The sequence below is a fragment of the Rhincodon typus genome, chromosome 5, assembly GCF_021869965.1.
Source record: "Rhincodon typus isolate 14 chromosome 5, sRhiTyp1.1, whole genome shotgun sequence".
NCBI lineage: Eukaryota > Metazoa > Chordata > Chondrichthyes > Orectolobiformes > Rhincodontidae > Rhincodon > Rhincodon typus.
This window is the reverse complement of record NC_063336.1, coordinates 64,765,202-64,783,359: the sequence shown is the minus strand read 5'-3', so window position 1 is coordinate 64,783,359 and position 18,158 is coordinate 64,765,202. Positions and strand designations below refer to the sequence as shown.

Sequence of the window (18,158 nt, the reverse complement as noted above, 5' to 3'; positions counted from 1 at the left end):
CCTGTCCCTCTGTCCCCCTGTCCCCCACGACAGCTGCTGTTGATGTCACTAAACGTTTGGAAAGGGCCAGTATTTTAAAGATTTCGAATCAAACTGGCCTTCACTGTCCGGACACGATGTTGGGTTGGGCTCCAATTCACATTTGAAAAGGTGGCAGTGACGTGTCTGCCTGCGGAAATGCAGTCACTAACACTGTTCAATCTCAGAATCCGTCTCACTATAAAACATTCTTCTGCCGTCTTTGTGTTATAAGACAGCGCCTTAGTAATGGCATGAATTTCTATAAAAGAATGGGAATTTGGCGATCTTTGTGAATATCTTTCCTTCAGTTCACTCACACGCACTGCCATCAGTGCTGATGTTGAGGTTTTTGAATATTTTGCATATCTCTGCAGGATGTAGCTGACCACCCTCCCCTGCACTCTCTCAGCGGGTTCGGTTTCAGGAATCCCGCAGTTTTAACCTGGGGCTGGTTGGCGGTGCCTGCACCTGCCTGAAGTCTCTCTCAGTGACTGTGGAACACAGGAGGAAGTATTTTACCCGACTGGGCTGGACTCGAAACTTGCCAGCGATTCTCACACGGGGCAAGAACAGCTTTGATTTAAACCGAATCAATCTTTCTCTCGGAGGAAAATAAAAGGTAAGAAAGACTTCCCGCTTCAAAATGAGGTGTTCTTGAGCAAATGACTTAAAAGAAAGCAAACATTAGAAATATATTTCCAGTTTGACATTGTGATAGGTGGAAGATTTCCTTTGTGTGTGATATTCAATGAGATCGTAACCTGGTTGCTTATAAACAAGTTTAGCATTCGCCTAACAAGAGGTAATTCTCCCTCTTCGAGATATTCAATCTGTTTCTGTCAGGAAATATCAGAGGATTTTGCGGGAATTATATCTATTTAAAGTCTAATTTCTTAACAAATTGTTAAAGGCTAAATGATTTAGATACCAAAACTCAGATTTTACATTTTGGCAGGCAATTCGGGGAAAGTCAGTACTTCAAAGCAAGGAGAGATGACTGGGGAGAGGAGGAGGAAGGTGCGTGGAGGAAATGTTAATCGGTCCATTGATCATTTCTGAATATTGAAATATGTCCAAGGCAGCCTGTGAGACTAACATTTCCTCATTTGCTTCATCTAATATCTTTTATTTTCTAAGTTTAACTAGTTGCAAACTCTTCCCTGGAATCAAAAACATTGAGGATAACTAAGGTCACCAGGGAGATAAAAGAAAAAAAATACAAAAGTGTTTTGCTAAGCTATTATTTAACTATTATTGCAGTTCGATTCTGATTTTTATGTTGCTGTAAAGCGAGTTCAGGTGTGTATGAATCTAAAGGTAGCGGCCTAAGTTTACATTGGTAACTGATGTAAAACTTTATGTAGTAAGGCATTGAAAAATTTACAACCGCGCAAGTAGTCTGTTAAATTTCTTGGGCAGTTTAAAGAAGTTTCGATTGAATCTCTTTCATGTTACAAATAAGTGGACATACCTCTTAGTTGTGTGCAGATCTCTGAAATGTTTCACCGGGAAATGAAGTTTTCACATCTTGAGTATGAGTTGATGGAGCCCCACTCTAAGTGGAATAGTCTGAATGATAGCTGGATAAAACCAGCAGTGTGACTTCAATTTGGGTCGTTTCCCTTTATATTCCTCAGAGATTTTCCTACAATCTTGCCTCAGTAGAGTCAGGGTCAAACGTTCTGGCCAGTCCCATTCAGAGATTCACAGAGACTCAGATCATACATGCCTGCCTGATGACGTTCTGTGTAGTACCTCGGGGCATTTTATTCTATTCACGATGTCATGTAAATACGCGTTGTTGGTAGAAATAGTTTTTTAAAGAGAAAAAAAATAGAAAAATCAAACACACTTTCACTCTTTTAGGTTGAGGCATTGGAGAAAAAAATGCTCAAATTAGTCCCATTAAATACTGATATGTCCAACATGTCAGTCAGCACCTAAAGAGGAGAAATTGCTGAATATTTTTAGTTGCAATTCATCAATTAAGCCATTACAATGTGTACTTATCTAAAATAATTAATTGTCTTTGAACTTTTCCAGTGTGGAGTAGCCTACTTTTGTCACAATCACAGTTTCTCTGTTTAATCTGATAAATTAGTATCAATGGTAAAATTTGTATAAATTATACAAGAACATCGCAGGAATGAGAATATTATAAAATTAGGCAATAGTGTTCCAATAGTGCTAAACAAGTAATGGGTCTGTGTTAAGGATTTGGGGGCAAGTTCTTTCAGCACAACCATTTTAAATCTATTCTTCCTGTTTGATATCTTTACTACACATATGAAAAAGAATTGGGTCAAAAATTGAATTCAAATAATAGCTTAGCAAAACACTTCTGTATTTTTTTTCTTTTATCTCCCTGGTGACCTTAGTTATCCTCAAGTTTTTGATTCCAGGGAAGAGTTTGCAACTAGTTAAACTTAGAAAATAAAAGATGTTAGATGAAGCAGATGAGGAAATGTTAGTCTCACAGGCTGCCTTGGACATATTTCAATATTCAGAAATGATCAATGGACCAATTAACATTTCCTCCATGCACCTTCCTCCTCCTTTCCCCTTGCTATGAAGTACTGACTTTCCCCGAAGTGCCTACCAAAAAGTAAAATCTGAGTTTTGGTATCGAAATCATTTAGCCTTTAACAATTTCTTAAGAAAATAACCTCATTTACCTTGCCATTTACCATTACCTCAGTAATCTTACATGAAATTTCAGTTTGAGCAGCTGTCATGTGAAAGATGAGGTATAAATGTTATATTTTTTCATTGACTGGTGTTCCCAACAATTTTCTCCCTTCCTGTTTTTGAAGGCACTGAATCATTCAAATAGCACTGGTAACTCCCAGAACTTTGTGTAAACGCCATCGTTGATGTATGGGTGTTGACTGGGTTGACCCACTTGTAAAGGTGAGGGACATTATAACCAAACTCAGTCCTTTCACCTCATGATCATGTATGTGTGCAATATAACAATCAGGATTATTACTTCTCCCTGTATGGTTCAAGCATGCACACTTGTTACAAGAAACATGTTAATAAACACCAAAGATTAAATCTGGCATTTTGTCTGGTATAGTGTCCCATTCAATGATACGTATTCCTAATTCACCACCTTTGACACAGTGGAGAGGCTTGTGTGCTTCAACAATTCCTTGAAGTATGCAGATAGGAGCTTGGCTTCTTACTCCTGATAGGGTCACCCTGGTGACAAGATTCAGGACTGGGGAGAGAGAAGTGCAGACAAAGTGTGGTCCAAAAAGTTCTCAATGGCAGAACAAGTGAAAGAATACTCGGCATCTTACCATCTGCAAAGCTGGAAGAAGACTGCAATAACAAGTTGATCTTAGTCTATATGTTTTGAATCATTACCAAAATCAGATCGTCAACCCATCAGATCATGAGGGCAGTGATGCAGCATCAAGATTCCTACTATTAAAGTCATGCACAGTCTTCTGCCAGAGTCCATTTGCCTATGGGCTTTGGCAATGGAGATTGGGGCAAAGCTGATTGTTCCTTGTGATGAACCTGCACACAGGCAACAGATGCATATAGGTCAACAAATATCTGTGCTGGGAAAGTCCCCTTTCAGATATTATATGCTTACTCCAAATTGTTTGGGAGTGGGGATGTTGCTGGAAATAGTACTCTAAAAATAGGCTGCCCCATTTTCTCTCAGTTGGGAATCACCATCTTTGTAGTCAAAGAAATAAAACTTTAAATGTTGCCAATTGAAATGCTTAAACACCCATTGATAATTTCATGAATGACCATCCAGAATGAAGAAAGAAGAAAAGAAGATCATGTGAACTAGCAAAACTCCAAATTTACATCAATGCACTCAAGTGAGACCAGCTGGCCTGGGGAGGAGCAACCGAAGGATCAAGCAGAGGGATATATCTACTGAAAGGACATCAAACCTTGTATACATCAAGTCAGTTTACAATCAGGAAAAGGATCTTGGAGGCACTGCCAGATCTCCACAACTGGCTAGCTGAGGGAAGATGCACATCATTCAGCTTCATTGCACATAAATGAATCAAGTAAATAATAGACGTCTTTCTCTGTATATGCAAGATATACAATATAATCATGATTTTTACATTTATTGGGCTTGAGCAGTCTCAGGACCCATACCTGCAGTCATTTGTCTGGTGGTGCATAAGACTGTTCAGTTACTCATTAATATCCAATTGGTTTGTAACCAGCAGCATAGGCAAATGTCACTTAGTGGTTTTAAATTAAGGAACCTCCCTGGGCTGATTTGATTGAAAAGAAAAGTATCGCAGGCAGAACTTATGGGGGCAAATTCTCTTCTTCTTAAGCGTAGGTGCAAGTGTGTTTGGTGGTAACTAACATATAGTCTCTCCCAACCAAACGGTTCAAGAGCTGAAGGACAAGAAAGGACGAGTATCCAACCCTATCACAGGTTAAGTGCTTTAAATCGGTTTCTCACTGTAGAGAGAGGGGAGTCAGAGGCAAGAACAAAGAGCTGGCTTTCATAGATAATGTCATTAATCCATCAGTGCCTCTGATTGCCCCTAGGCTGGGGCAGTCAGAGGGACCCCCAACCCAGGAGGAAGATCACATTGTTTTCCAGTTTCACAGGCAGAATCTTTCAATGAAGAAAGTAACAGAACATACTACTGGAATCCTAATATTGCGCAGATCTTCCACCACATGAGGTTCTCAAATATGCAACATCATTTTACTCTTGGAAATGAATAGTAATGAAAAAAAATATATAGAATGGCCAACCAATCAAAGAAGGAGATACAAGGTGATGCTAATGAGAGAATTGTAAATTTCTTAATGCAGCAAAGAATGATGTGCATCACTCATTCTGGATGTCCTTCTTTAAGTTCTAGAATTATCTCAAATGTAACAAAATCATTCTGAAATTGACCTGGCATTCAACAATGCCACCAACTTTCTTACTTCTCTGCGCCAGTGTGATCTGTTGATAACATTATGCTTTGTCCACCTACCTCATCCCAAGGGATGCTTGTTGAGGAGTCAGGAAGACTTGTTGGAACTTTTAAATATGTTTTTTAAATGAAGAAATCCTGCCCTCATGTCTATAAGAACAGAAGACATAGGAGCAGAAACAGGAATGTTACTGAGGGGATGGTAGTGAGGCAGGGATGGGTTTGTGAGGGTTGTGAGGGTGAAGGGTCTAACAACTCCTAAAATAACTGGGACAAACTCTCAAAAAACACCAGCGCAGATCTTCTGACCAGCCCACCATGCAACTTGCTGATCACTTAAGCTGTCTACACTCTTTCCCATCTCTACAACTAGATTCAGCCTTTGGGCTCCATTTCACCATGTCAAATTTCTTTTTTTTTGAGTTATGTGCAGATTACTTCACATTGTGCTATTACTTTTAAGATTGTCTCCTCATATTTCTGCTTTGCTTTCCTTATTAGTTTCCTAAGATGGAATTTTTTCCAGAAATTGGCTAAGTATGAATTTTGGCAAGTAGTGGGGGTAGTTTTTCTCCTTGAGCCTTAGAGAAATTTCTCAAGCCGATTTCTGAAACTCGCCATATTAGTTATGCGCCATACCTCCCTGATGCCCCACTTGTCTTCTCTTCCCTCTCGCCAGAGGCAGAAGTACTCGCCATTGCCAGGGTCACCCAGGTTTCCCAGTGCTGATGCCTTTTGTAAAGACCTGCCATGCACTCAGTCAAGTGCTGCCACATACGAGTTGCCCTTCACCTTATATGTTTTGGGAAGGGAACCAAAGGGAAATGCTTCTCAGGGCACATAGGTGATAATGCTGACATGACAATGCAGATACAAGTTGTAAAGATATTGCTATTTAGAAACCAAGCTCCACAGGCTAGCCATCCTTAGTATCATTCCATCTGAGAATCCTGAATAAAAGAGTACTACTCTTTCCCTAATTCCCAATGTAGCCTGTAACTTATCAGTTATTGGGTGGCATGATGACTCAGTGGTTAGCACTGCTGCCTCACGGCACCAGGGACCCAGTTTCAATTCCAGCCTTGGACAACTGTCTGTGTAGAGTCTTCACATTCTGCCACGCCCGTGTGGGTTTCCTCCAGGTGCTCTGGTTTCCTCCCACAGTCCAAACTTGTGCAGGTTAGGTGGATTGGCCATGCTAAATTGCCCAGAGTGTGCAGGGATGTGTGGGCTACGTGGATTAGCCATGCAAAAATGTTACAGGGACATGGTAGGGGGGTTGGTGTGGACTCGATGGGCTGAATGGCCTGCTTCCACACTGTAGGAATTCTATGAACATGCTGCACTGTGCAACACCAAAGCCAGGATAGTTGTGGCCATCGATAACACTCATTTTCCTCCTCCCACAGCATGTCTTTCAATATATTATCATCGCCAGCCTTATATGATCATTTGACCTACCTCCCCTTCACAATCATTGTCCCCTTCTAATCATAGTGAACTGCTTTCAGTCCCCACAATTGACTTCCCCAGTTTCCATATCACAGCAGTGGCCCCTGGTAATCTCCAGTGACTTCCATTGAGCTGACCTCCAAGACTGAATGTGGTCCACCCTCTAAACAACTTGAAGACAGCCTGACTGATAACTGACCAGCACCCTGGCTGATCTGTGTGTAGCTCCCCAATTGATTTAGCACTGTTTCAGGTTGCGCTGGACCTGCAGGACTAACAATAGTCCACTCCATGGATTGCAGAGATACAGACCCACTGATGTAGATGATGGATCATGTCGAAGCCCCTAGACTAATAAACGATGATGCTCTTGACTTACAGTGCCAGGACTCCCTGACTGAAAGTATCTTCCCTTGTCCTGACTGAGAACTACTCCCTGTGGACATTGCCATTAGGTCATAGACACAAGTGGTAGTTTTGCTGTGTATGCTGCAGATATCCATTGTCAACTTATCTGACCACACCTATCAACCGGATGAAATTGGTGTTCTCAGCTGAGGACTCAATTTCTGCTCCACTATCAAAATGGACCCCATTGGTCTCATGGCCGACACAGAGGACTCTATCAGGCAAATGAGGATCTAAGAATTCTTTCACAAACCCCAAGATGTCAGCAGTGAGCCTAATGAGACAACCAACAAAACTGAAACAGTCAGCAGGGAGATCCATGGTGCAGTGACCAAAGACGAAGGAGTTGAATTAGACCCCTCTGGACATGTAGGCTCAAGCCATCAGGAAATGTGTTAACGCCAGATTCATACTCACAAGGTAGCACAGAATGTCACCCAAGCACAACACATCACCATCCAAGCTCTCAAGACCAATCGCAACATTGTCATCAAACCAGCAGACAAAGGAGAGCCATCGTCATACAGGATAGAATGGACTACTGCAAAGAAGCATACCGACAACTGAACAACCAGGAACACTACAGACAACTACCTGCCAATCCAACCAAAGGACATAATCATCACCTCAACTGACTGATCAAGACTTTTGATCCAGAACTTTAGAGTATGCACTCTCATCCCACGTATTTCTTGTGTAGGAGACTTCCGAAGATGCACAAGGCCAACACCTGGATGTCCCATCATATCAGGCAATGAGACCCTGTATGAGGACCTCTCTTGCTATGTCGGGGGTATCTTGAAACCCATTGTACGAGGAACCTCCAGCTTCTGTCATGACTGTACAGATTTCTTACAGAAACTCAACACCCAAGGACCAGTCGAACCAGGAAATTCCTCCGTTTCAATGGACATTTCGGCATTCTACACCAGCATCCCCCACAATGACAGCATCACTAAAACAGCCTCAGTACTCAATACCACCAAACTGCCAATTTCCAGATGCCATCCTACAATTCATCCACTTCATCCTCAACCACAATGCCTTCACCTTCCGCAACCAGTTCTTCGTCCAGACACATGGAACAGCCATGGGGACCAGATTTGCTCCCCAATATGCCAACATTTTCATGCACAAGTTCAAACAAGAATACTTTGCTGCGCAGCACCTCCAACCAACGCTATACACCAGATACATTGATGACATTTTCTTCCTTTTAGACTCATGGCGAGGTATCACTGAAACAACTACATAGCGATATCAACAAGCTTCATCTCACCATCTGATGTATCATGGACTACTGTTCAGAATCAGTCTCATTCTTGGACACATGCATCTCCATCAAGGATGGACACCTCAGTACCACAACCCACAGATAAACTCATGATGCTACACTTCTCTAACTTCCACCCTAAACAAATTAAAGAAGCCTTCCCATACAGACAAACCCTGCACATACACAGGATCTGCTCAGACAAGGAGGAACGCGATGGACATCTGAAGGTTTTGAAGTACACCCTCATAGGATTTTAAACTCATCGATCGACAGTTCCAACTTGCCACAGTGAGAAGCCGCAATGATCTCCTCAGAAGACAGACACAGGACACGACTGATAGAGTACCCTTCATTGCCCAGTATTTCCCCAGAGTGGAGAAGCTACGCCATTTTCTTCGTGGCCTTCAACATGTCATTGATGATGAGCATCTCGCCAAGATCTTCTCTACACCTCCACTTCAATCAACCACCAAACCTTAAACAGACCATTGTTTGCAGCAAACTACCCAGCCTTCAGGACAACATCGACCACAACACCACACAACTCGGTCATGGCAACCTCTGAAAGACATATCTGATCTTCGACATGGATACTGCCATCACACATGGGAACACCACCCACCATGTACACGGCAGATACTCATGTGACTCGGCCAATGTTGCCTATCTGATATGCTGCAGGCAAGGATGCCCCAAAGCATGGTCTATTGACAAGACTATGTAGATGCTATGACAACGGATAAATGGACACCGCGCAACAATTGCCTGACAGGAATGTTCCCTCCCGGTCAGCGTACACTTCAGTGGTCAAAGGCACTCAGCTCCGATCTTCGGGTAATCGTTCTCCGAGAATGACTTTGAGATACACAACAACGCTAAATCGCTGTGCAGAAACTGACAGCCAAGTTCCTTACCCATGAAGTCGGCCTCAAACATGATCTTGGGTTCATGTCGCGCTGCATGTGACCCCTCGACGTTGTATCTGTAAAATGTTCCTTACTCTCCTGTTTTGAGACCATCAACTTGATAAATTGTTATGATCTTTCTACCCTAATTAGTTTGTACAGTTTTGGGTTACTTGTTACTTTGGTTAGACCCTTGGCATGCAACTCTTTTACCTACCATGTTATTCCAGTCACTTGGTTTGTCTCCAGCACCATCTTATTCTTAATTTTTGGTAATTATCTCTCTGCCTCACTTAATCAGATTATAAATCATCCCTTTGCTGGTTATTCAGCTGTCAACACTTTAATCACCATCTAATACTCCTGGATCAACTGCAAAGACCAATCATCTGACACACCACTCACACCAGTTGTATGGTCTTTTGATCTCTCTGCTTTTGAGCTCTCTGCCTGTAAACTCTATGTCTGTGTGCTCTGCCCTCTCACTGCACCTGACAAAGGGGCTGCGCCCTGAAAGCTTGTGATTTCAAATAAACCTGTTGGGCCAGAACCTGGTGGCATGTGACTTCTGATTATTTTCAAGAAAGATGGTGGTAGTCACCTTCAGCGTGGTGCTCCCGTCCCCTGTGTAGGGCACATGATGCAGTGATAGTAACTGCATAGCTCAGCAATAGTTTCAGATGAGTATTTCTGTGGTTACTCACTGATTGGCCAGTTCCTGTTGGCTGATGCTGGCACGTTTGTGAATTCAAGAGGAGGAAATTGAGCTGCACCAACAGAATAGTCTCTAACAGAACTGTCTGAACAATTCTGAAGGATAAAAACATGGTCGTGTACGTTTAAATATGGCTTCATTTCATCCCTTTTCCGCATAACATTACGCCACTGACATTGATAGCTTTACATGGAAGTGGATGATGAATATTGTTAAAATTATAATGACTGCTTATTTGAAGTAACATTAAAGTGGCAGCTTACCTGTATTACCGGTTCATTTATGTTAGCTAATGCTTCTAAAGTATTTGAACAAATTGAATAACACATGCCATCAAAGCCGCTAATTTTGCCTTCTTGGTAAGAGGAGAGATTTTTTTTGACTCAGCTCTCACACATCTGGAATGTGTTTGGGAAACAATGCACTCCCAATCTATTATCAGCTGTCTGTCTTTTATCAGGCGGAGTCACATTGGTATGAGTTTTTATGAGGGTGTAGAATTCCGAAGTGGAACAATTTATCAATTATTTTGTTTTGGTAAGTTTGTTCTACAATAGTAACTCCAATAAGCAGCTGCAGTTGTATAATGCTCAAAAGTATGCTTGTTTCCATTTTATTTCATGCCAACTTCATCATTTTGATCATAATGTTGAAATACTACATATGGTTGTATTTTTGCCTCTCTTGTCCTCTTATCTATGTTACCTTGTGCTTTATATGTAACTTATGTAAACTAACTATAAGACCATAATATAATGCATAGGAGTAGTGTATGCCATTGGCCCATTGAGTTTGCTGTTTTGGTGAGATCATGGCTGTTCTGATAATCCTCAACTCCACTTACCTGCCGTTTTCCCACAACCATTGATTCCCTCCCTGATTAGAAATCTGTCTGTCTCAGCCTTAGGTATACTTATTGACATAACCTCAAAGGCCCTTTGTGTTAAACAACTCTACAGATTCATGACCTTCTAAGAGAGAAAAATATCCTCCACATCTCTGTATTAAATGGGCAAGCCCATACTCTAAAATTATGCCCTGTGGTCCTTGGCTGTGCCACAAGGGTAAACAACCTCTTTGACCTCCATGACGGTAAGCCTCTATGATCCATTTATGTTGCAATAGTCCTCTAAACCCTACTGAGTATAAATCCAAACTACCCAACCTATCCTCATAAGAAAATCCCTCCATATCCAAGATCAACCTAAAAAGGTATAGCTAGTTTTGTGGTAAATATTCCTGTTGATATTTTTGAAGAAGGAAGAGAAATGTAGTTGATTGGATTCAAATTTTCCAATAGGACAATAGTTCTGCCAAATTGTCAACTGAAGTTGTGTGTCGGGATCATGCACAAGTCCTGACATATCTAATTCTGCAGGATTAATAAGTCAGTAATTACCCTGATCTGGAATCCTCTGAAAAGTCCCCAACACTGAAATAGAGTTGGAGGCTTTGGATAGTTTCAACTCGTTTACCTGAATTGTTATGTAGGAAATATTAGAGGTTTTTAAACCTGCTGTAACTTACTGACTAACTATAAGCCTGCACCTTGATACATAACCGATCCTCTATCCCATCTCCACAACCACCACCCGATCTTCCATGGATTCCTAACGGGCCTCTCCAAGACACAACCTCCAGCATCGGCCCTCACCCCACTGATGGCTGTTGGACACCTGAGACCCAATGCCCTCACGACCTTGTCCTCAGACAGAACGCCCAACTCCCTTCCCCTACCCCAATTCCCAATAGCCCCTAATTCCCACCCCAACTAACCTAAGCCCTCACGCACATATATTCATCAATCATGGTTTGCCGTATTCATGTACTTAGCTAACTTTGATTTAGCTCATTAAGAAATCCCAGCCCGCATTTCAAATATATCGTTAGGAAATCACGTCCAATTATTTCCTTGTGTGTGTTTCTTCCAAATTCTGCTAATGGGAATTATTTTGCCCTGATTGGACCAAAAGATAACCTCACCATGACCTGTACTACATCATTATAAGAAAGACATCAGCTCTAAAATGGATCCAACTTAATAGCTGCCTCTTCAATCACTTCCCCATCTGAAAGTTTCTGGCAAATTACTATGTCCCTATAAGCTTATGCCTGTTGACAAAAGGTTAACTCTAGGTAAAGAACAATGTGCCACTGTATGTGTAGGAATAGTGATATGTTTCTGTATAGCTATTCACTCTATTTATGTCAAATATGGAGAGATTTGATTTGAATGATGTTCTTGAAAGACCCTGGGCTGAATTTTATGTCTTTTTGACAATGTACGAGTTTCCTTGATGTTTTTGAAGGGCTTTTCACTGCAAGACCTAATGAGATTTCTCACCAGATCTTAGCAAATGTGCTGTATAAAATACCTACTCTACTTCCTTGTTGCCCTTCATGCCTGATTCTCACCCTGTCTTACCATATGACATTCCTAGAACAGATTGCCACTGCTGGGATATCCCAGAATTGACCAGTATCTCTGGTGCCAGTACCGTCTTTAACAGGTTGTTGTGCATCCAGACAAGTACAGTCAGTCTGGAGCTGCCCTGCATGGATCTTGACACTTGCCCTGTTTTGCAGGGCAGGGATGTGGAGGTCCCGCTGGATGGGGTGCTGTGCAGGTGGGACCTCCTGTTCCCACAGGACAAGCAGACGAGGCCACGACACCAAACCATGACAGCCTGGTTCAAATTGTCACCAGTGTTAGTGGCAATCTCAGCCATCTGCAGGAATGCCCAGCGCTGTAGAAAGAAGGTTAATGACCTTCTCCACTCTGCCAGTGTAAGTGCCACCATCCTCCCTCCAAAACCTCACACTCACTTTATCTCTGCCACTGTACCCAACTAACAAGGCTTCTGCACTGCCACTCCCATTATTGCCTGCAATATCTTCCCTCACTCACTCTGACAAATGCCAACCCCCAACACCATTAACCCTAAATACCCTCTTCGCTGCCTACTCAAAGAAGTTATGGCAGAACCCAAACTAAGCAGGTTAGGGCTGAGTAATTATCACTTGCTATCACTGTTGGTGACAGTTTCCACCACTCGGCTGATGAAAGGGCAGCATTGGTTTGGAATTGCCTTACTTCTTAAGGAAAGGGCATTCCTCAGTGATTTTCCACCTTGTCAGTTTGATGTCAGTGTTGTGGTTGAACTAGAAAAACTTGGCAAGATGCACAATAAGATCGTGCACTGGCAGTTGTGTAACTGCAATTGAAGCAATTATTAGAGCGCTGACACATTATTACTTCTTGTCATAGAGTCATAAAGACAGAAACAGACCCTTCAGTCCAACTCATCCATGCCGACTAGCTATCCTAAATAAATCTAGTCCCATTTGCCCACATTTGGCCCATTCCCTCGAAACCCTTTCTATTCATATATCCATCCAGACGCCTTTTAAATGTTGTAATTGTACCAGTCTCTACCACTTGCTCTGGCAGCTCATTCCAAACACACACCATATTGTACATGAAAATATTTCCCCTTAGGTCCCCTTTAAATCTTGCCCCTCTCACCTTAAACCTATGCCCTCTAGTTTTGGTCTCCCTACCCTTGGGCAAAACCTTTACTATTCACCCTATCCATGCCCCTCATGATTTTATAAACTTCTATAAGGTCACCCCTCAGCCTCCGATGCTCCAGGGAAAAAAAAGCCCCAGCCTATTCAGCATCTCCCTATAGCTCAAACCCTGGAAACATCCTTGTATATTGTTTCTGAGCCCTTTCAAATTTCACAACATCCTTCCAATAGCAGGGAGGCCAGAATTGCATGCACTGTTCCAAAAGTGGCCTAACCAATAGCCTGTTCAGCTGCAACATGACCTACTAATTCCTAGAATAAATGCACTGACCAATAAAGGCAAGTGTACCAAACGCCTTCTTCACTACCCGTCTACCTGTGACTGCACTTTCAAGGTACTATGAACCTGCACCCCAAGATCTCTTTGTTTGGCAACACTCCCAAGACCTTACCATTAAGTGTATAAGTCCTGCCCTGATTTCCCTGTCCAAAATGCAGCACCTCACATTTATCTAAATTAAATTCAATCTGCCACTCATCGGCCCATCTGATCAAGGTCCCGTTGTACTCTGAGGTAACTTTTTTTGTCGTCCACTACTCCACCAATTTTGGTGTCACCTGCAAACTTACTAACCATTCTTCCCACATTCACTTCCAAACCATTTATATAAATGATAAAATGTAGTCCTTCCAGCACACTACTGGTCACAGGCCTCCAATCTGCAAAACAACCCTCCACCACCACCTTCTGTGTCCTACCTTTGAGCCAATTTTGTAACCAAATGGCTAGTTCTTTGTGCTAGCCAAAACTACCTGGGCTCTGCTAATTTTAAAATATAACTATTTGTATCATCTTAGAGAAAATCTTTGTGAATTGCTGCAACATGAAACCATAAACATGGTTTACCTGGATAGAGATCACAGTCTGTCAGTTCTGCATTATATTTAGGAGACAGTTTATCTATAGCACAACTCATCAATAGCACAGTACTGCCAGAGATGACTCAGTTCAGGAAACGTGCTCAACTGAACTGTTATGTTTCTGAATATAAAAAAAAGATAATATGTAAGATGCAATCGCAAAGAAGAATGCTTTCTGAATGAAACATTCATAGTAAGCAAATACTTTCATTGAAAATAATCATGTCTGTTAAGGTGGAGATTTAAATTTGATTTATGGTCGGCTACACATTTGGAAATTATTCCAAGTTCTCTTGTTCAAAATTTCTTGCTTTGTTCTTCAAAAGGATTATGATTTAAATAGAAGCTTGCAGAGGCTGTCAAGAGAATGGATCAGGACTGAACGTATTATAGACCTAACTTTTAATTGCAAAATGTGTTTTTTTAAAGTGGTCTGCTACAGGCATAAAAAAGACTAGACTTGTAAATTCACTGTGGTCTGGGAAAGCCCTGTGTGGAACCCTTGGAATGTCACTCTGACAGCATGTCAGGGAAATATCAAATAGAGAGGAAGACATAAGGATAAGACACAGGAAGTGATAAGGATGGCCTAACTCTCTTGGCTCTCTCAATAGAAAGCCACCTCTTGCAGATAGTTTTCGTATTTTGACCTTGCAGGAATATACGAAAACAAGGCCTATTACTGACAACAACCCTGGCATTCATGTGTGCTAGGAGAGAAAGTGTGCTACTGAACCAAGGTTCATGTGTACTAGCCTTGGTTCGAGCACTAGTGTGATGGTCACAGTTGAAGTATAAATAACTAATCACCCCCTGCATTGCAGATAGAAAGACTCTTACTCAGAGTGGTACTGGAAGCTAATTAGCTAGTAAGCAAGTAGTAAGGAAATGGGACAAGAAGGACTCTCTTTTAACTTTTATCTTTTTTTGGACTCACTTAATATTTTTAATTTGTGTTTATTCAAACATATAAACATACATATGTGTATTGAGTTATTTATACCTTTATGAGGTTCTATAAGTAACTTACAAACTCACTCATCTATGAGCGAAAGGCAACCAAAAGGATGTGATCCTTTATAAGCTAACCTTGCTGCAACCACTTGAAGTAGTGCGGGAATAAAGAAGGTGAGCCAATTCATCCCTTCTCACATGGAGGCTTAACAATTTGGGGTAACATCTAACTCCGGGAATTTCACCAGGGTCTGTTTATAACAAATTAGGATATTGTGCTCACAGACATAAGGAAAGGGTCAGAACTGCATCCGAAAACATTCATTCCCTCTACCGCCAACACTCAGTAACAGCAATATGTGCAATCTACATGATGTACTGCAGAAATCATTATTGAAACCTAAGTCAACTACTGTCTAGAAGGACGTGGGCTGCAGCCTGCACCTGCAATTTCCCCATCCTGACTTGGAAATATTTGCCATTCCTTTAGTATCCCTGGGTCAATGTCCTGGAGCCCTCTCCTTGACCATAATACTTTCAATCCTGATCCATTCTCTTGACAGCCTCCACACGCTTATATTTAAATCATAATCCCATTGAAGAACAAAGCAAGAAAGTTTGAACAAGACAACTTTGAATAATTTCCAATTGTGTAGCTGACCATAAATCAAACTTAAATCTACACCAGATGGATTATGGCATTTCAAGAAGACAACTCACCACAACCTTCTTAAGGACAATTAGAGATAAAAATGCTGACCCAGCCGGTGCACCCACATCCCATGAATGAACATGAGTAACTTGCTCGGTGCTGCCAAAACTTTCTGTCTGTCATTCTAAATTCTGCAACATTCTGCTTTTGTTGAAATACATGAATGCAGTAATCAGCTGCAGCTAAGCAACAAGAAGAGTCAAGGCCCAAAACGTCAGCCTTCCTGTTCCTCTGATGCTGCTTAGCCTGCTGTGTTCATCCAGCTCTACACCTTGTTATCTAACATACTCATGTGATTCTGTTCACAATGTGGACAATCACTAGGTGGCAGTACAGTAGGAATGTCATTGTGAAAGTTTTGAGTGATGCTGCCCTCTGGGGGCAAAACCATGGGAAATGAAGTCTTGTATTTTTTTTTCCTGATTTTGTAAAAGGACGTTAGTTAGATTTTAAGCTCTGCTCCCAGTTTGAGTAGCGTGAGAAGGATCAATTAGCTTTTGCAGAGTTTAAGAAATTATATTTCACTTACAACTGAAAAAAAAGCAGATGTGAAAATTGGAAAGCGCACAAGTGAAGTTGATCAGAAACTTGACGAAGAAACATGTAGAGTTAGGGACATGTTAGGCAATGTTGCAATGTTGAAGAGAAGAAATACAAGCAATGCGACACCAGTCAGAAATCTTCATGTGACTTGTCCCGATCACATCACTTCACCACCAGAAACATCATAATCATGAGACACTCTTGTCAAATGCACTTTGTAACTCACCACAGACTGGCTCCACACTGTTGCAGATTTTGCATCACTTTCATTATAATTAAATTATTCAGATGATTATATACTGCAATTGTTAAAACAGAAAATATATTATTTCAGAACAGTTTCTCCTGTGCTGAAATGTTTCTCAGTTTGTCCATCCAGAGGTTTGTTCAGATATGCCAAGAATGTTTTCTGCTTTTGCTTCAGATTTCCAGTCTCTGCAGTATTCTGCTTTTGCAACTATACTGTGGTTTTCTACTTATGTATTTTCTTTGCTTTCTGTATTCATGTCAATATTTCTATTGTTTTAGATATCTGGAATAATGCCCCAACTTAAGACAATATTATTCTGGCTGTTGCTGTTGCTAGTTTGTCATTGTGCTCAAGCTGAAGTTGGTCAGCTACACAGATCAAATCCTTCTCTTCTGGTGAGTAACATTTTTTTATTTATTCATGGGATGTGGGCATCACTGGCTGGACCAGCATTTATTCTTCATCCCTAGCTGTCCAGACAACAGTTAAAAGTCAACCATATTGTTGTGGTTCTGGAGTCACATGTAGGCCAGACGAGGTAAGGATGGCAGATTTCCTTCTCTAATGGACGTTAGTGAATCCAAATGAGATTTTCCTGACAATCAACAATTGCTGATTCATGGTCATCATTAAACTCTTAAATCCAGATTTTTATTGAATTCAAATTCCACCATCTGCAGTGGCAGGATTCAAAGCTGTGTCCCCAAAATATTACCTAGTGTCTGGACTAATAGTCTAGCTATAATATCATAGGGGTGGCACAGTCGCTCAGTGGATAGCACTGCTGCCTCACAGCACCAGGGACCGAGGTTCAATTCCAGCCTTGGGTGACTATCTGGTTTTGAGTTTGCACATTCTCCCTGTGTCTGCGTGGGTTTCCTCCGCGTGCTCTGGTTTCCTCCCACAGTCCAAAGATGTGGATTGGCCATGCTATAGTGCCCAGGGGTGTTTAGGTTAGGTGGGTTAGACCAGGGAAATGTAGGGGTAGGGGAATGGGTCAGGGTGGGATGCCCTTCAGAGGGGCAGTGTGAACTTGTTGGGCCAAATGGCCTGTTTCCACACTGTAGGGTTTCTATGATCACTAGACCATTGCCAAATGACTTCTATAAATTATCTATATCAGAAAGAAAAATGACCAAAATTCTCACATCATTTTTTTTTAACCTTTGCTCTTACTGAAATGAAAGTTTTTCATTGGAGAAAATTCAATTAATACAAAGTGCAATCATATCACATAAAGGAAGTGTAAGTTTGGTTGGGATTTGTCTGAAGCATGGCTGAAATATCAAGATTAGGGACAGCTTGCCTGGATCAGTTATTGTTTCATTGGGTGTATTTCTGTGAGGAGACAGAGCAGAATTGAGCCCATTGTTGGAATCTGGGACAAGGTGTATTGTTTTTAAACCTTGCCTTTAAGAGAATATATCTTGAAAGATTGTGCCGTGTGCACCCAATGTTATGACTTAGCTCACTGTGAGACTGCAATGAGTTTGCAAGCCACACACACACACACACACACACACACACACACACACACACACA

General features: G+C 41.5%; 1 protein-coding gene across 1 annotated transcript in view; it reads left to right on the top strand.

Annotated features, from left to right (window-relative positions):
* Window positions 1–487: 487 nt before the first annotated feature.
* LOC109927969 (adhesion G protein-coupled receptor F5-like) overlaps window positions 488–18,158 on the top strand; it is a 73,826-nt gene continuing 56,155 nt past the window's right edge. The window contains exons 1-2 of the mRNA XM_048596439.1: window positions 488–640; window positions 16,895–17,011. Of these exons, the coding sequence (XP_048452396.1) occupies window positions 16,907–17,011 (105 nt within the window). The 5' untranslated portion in view covers window positions 488–640; window positions 16,895–16,906. The remainder of the gene's footprint in view (window positions 641–16,894; window positions 17,012–18,158) is intronic.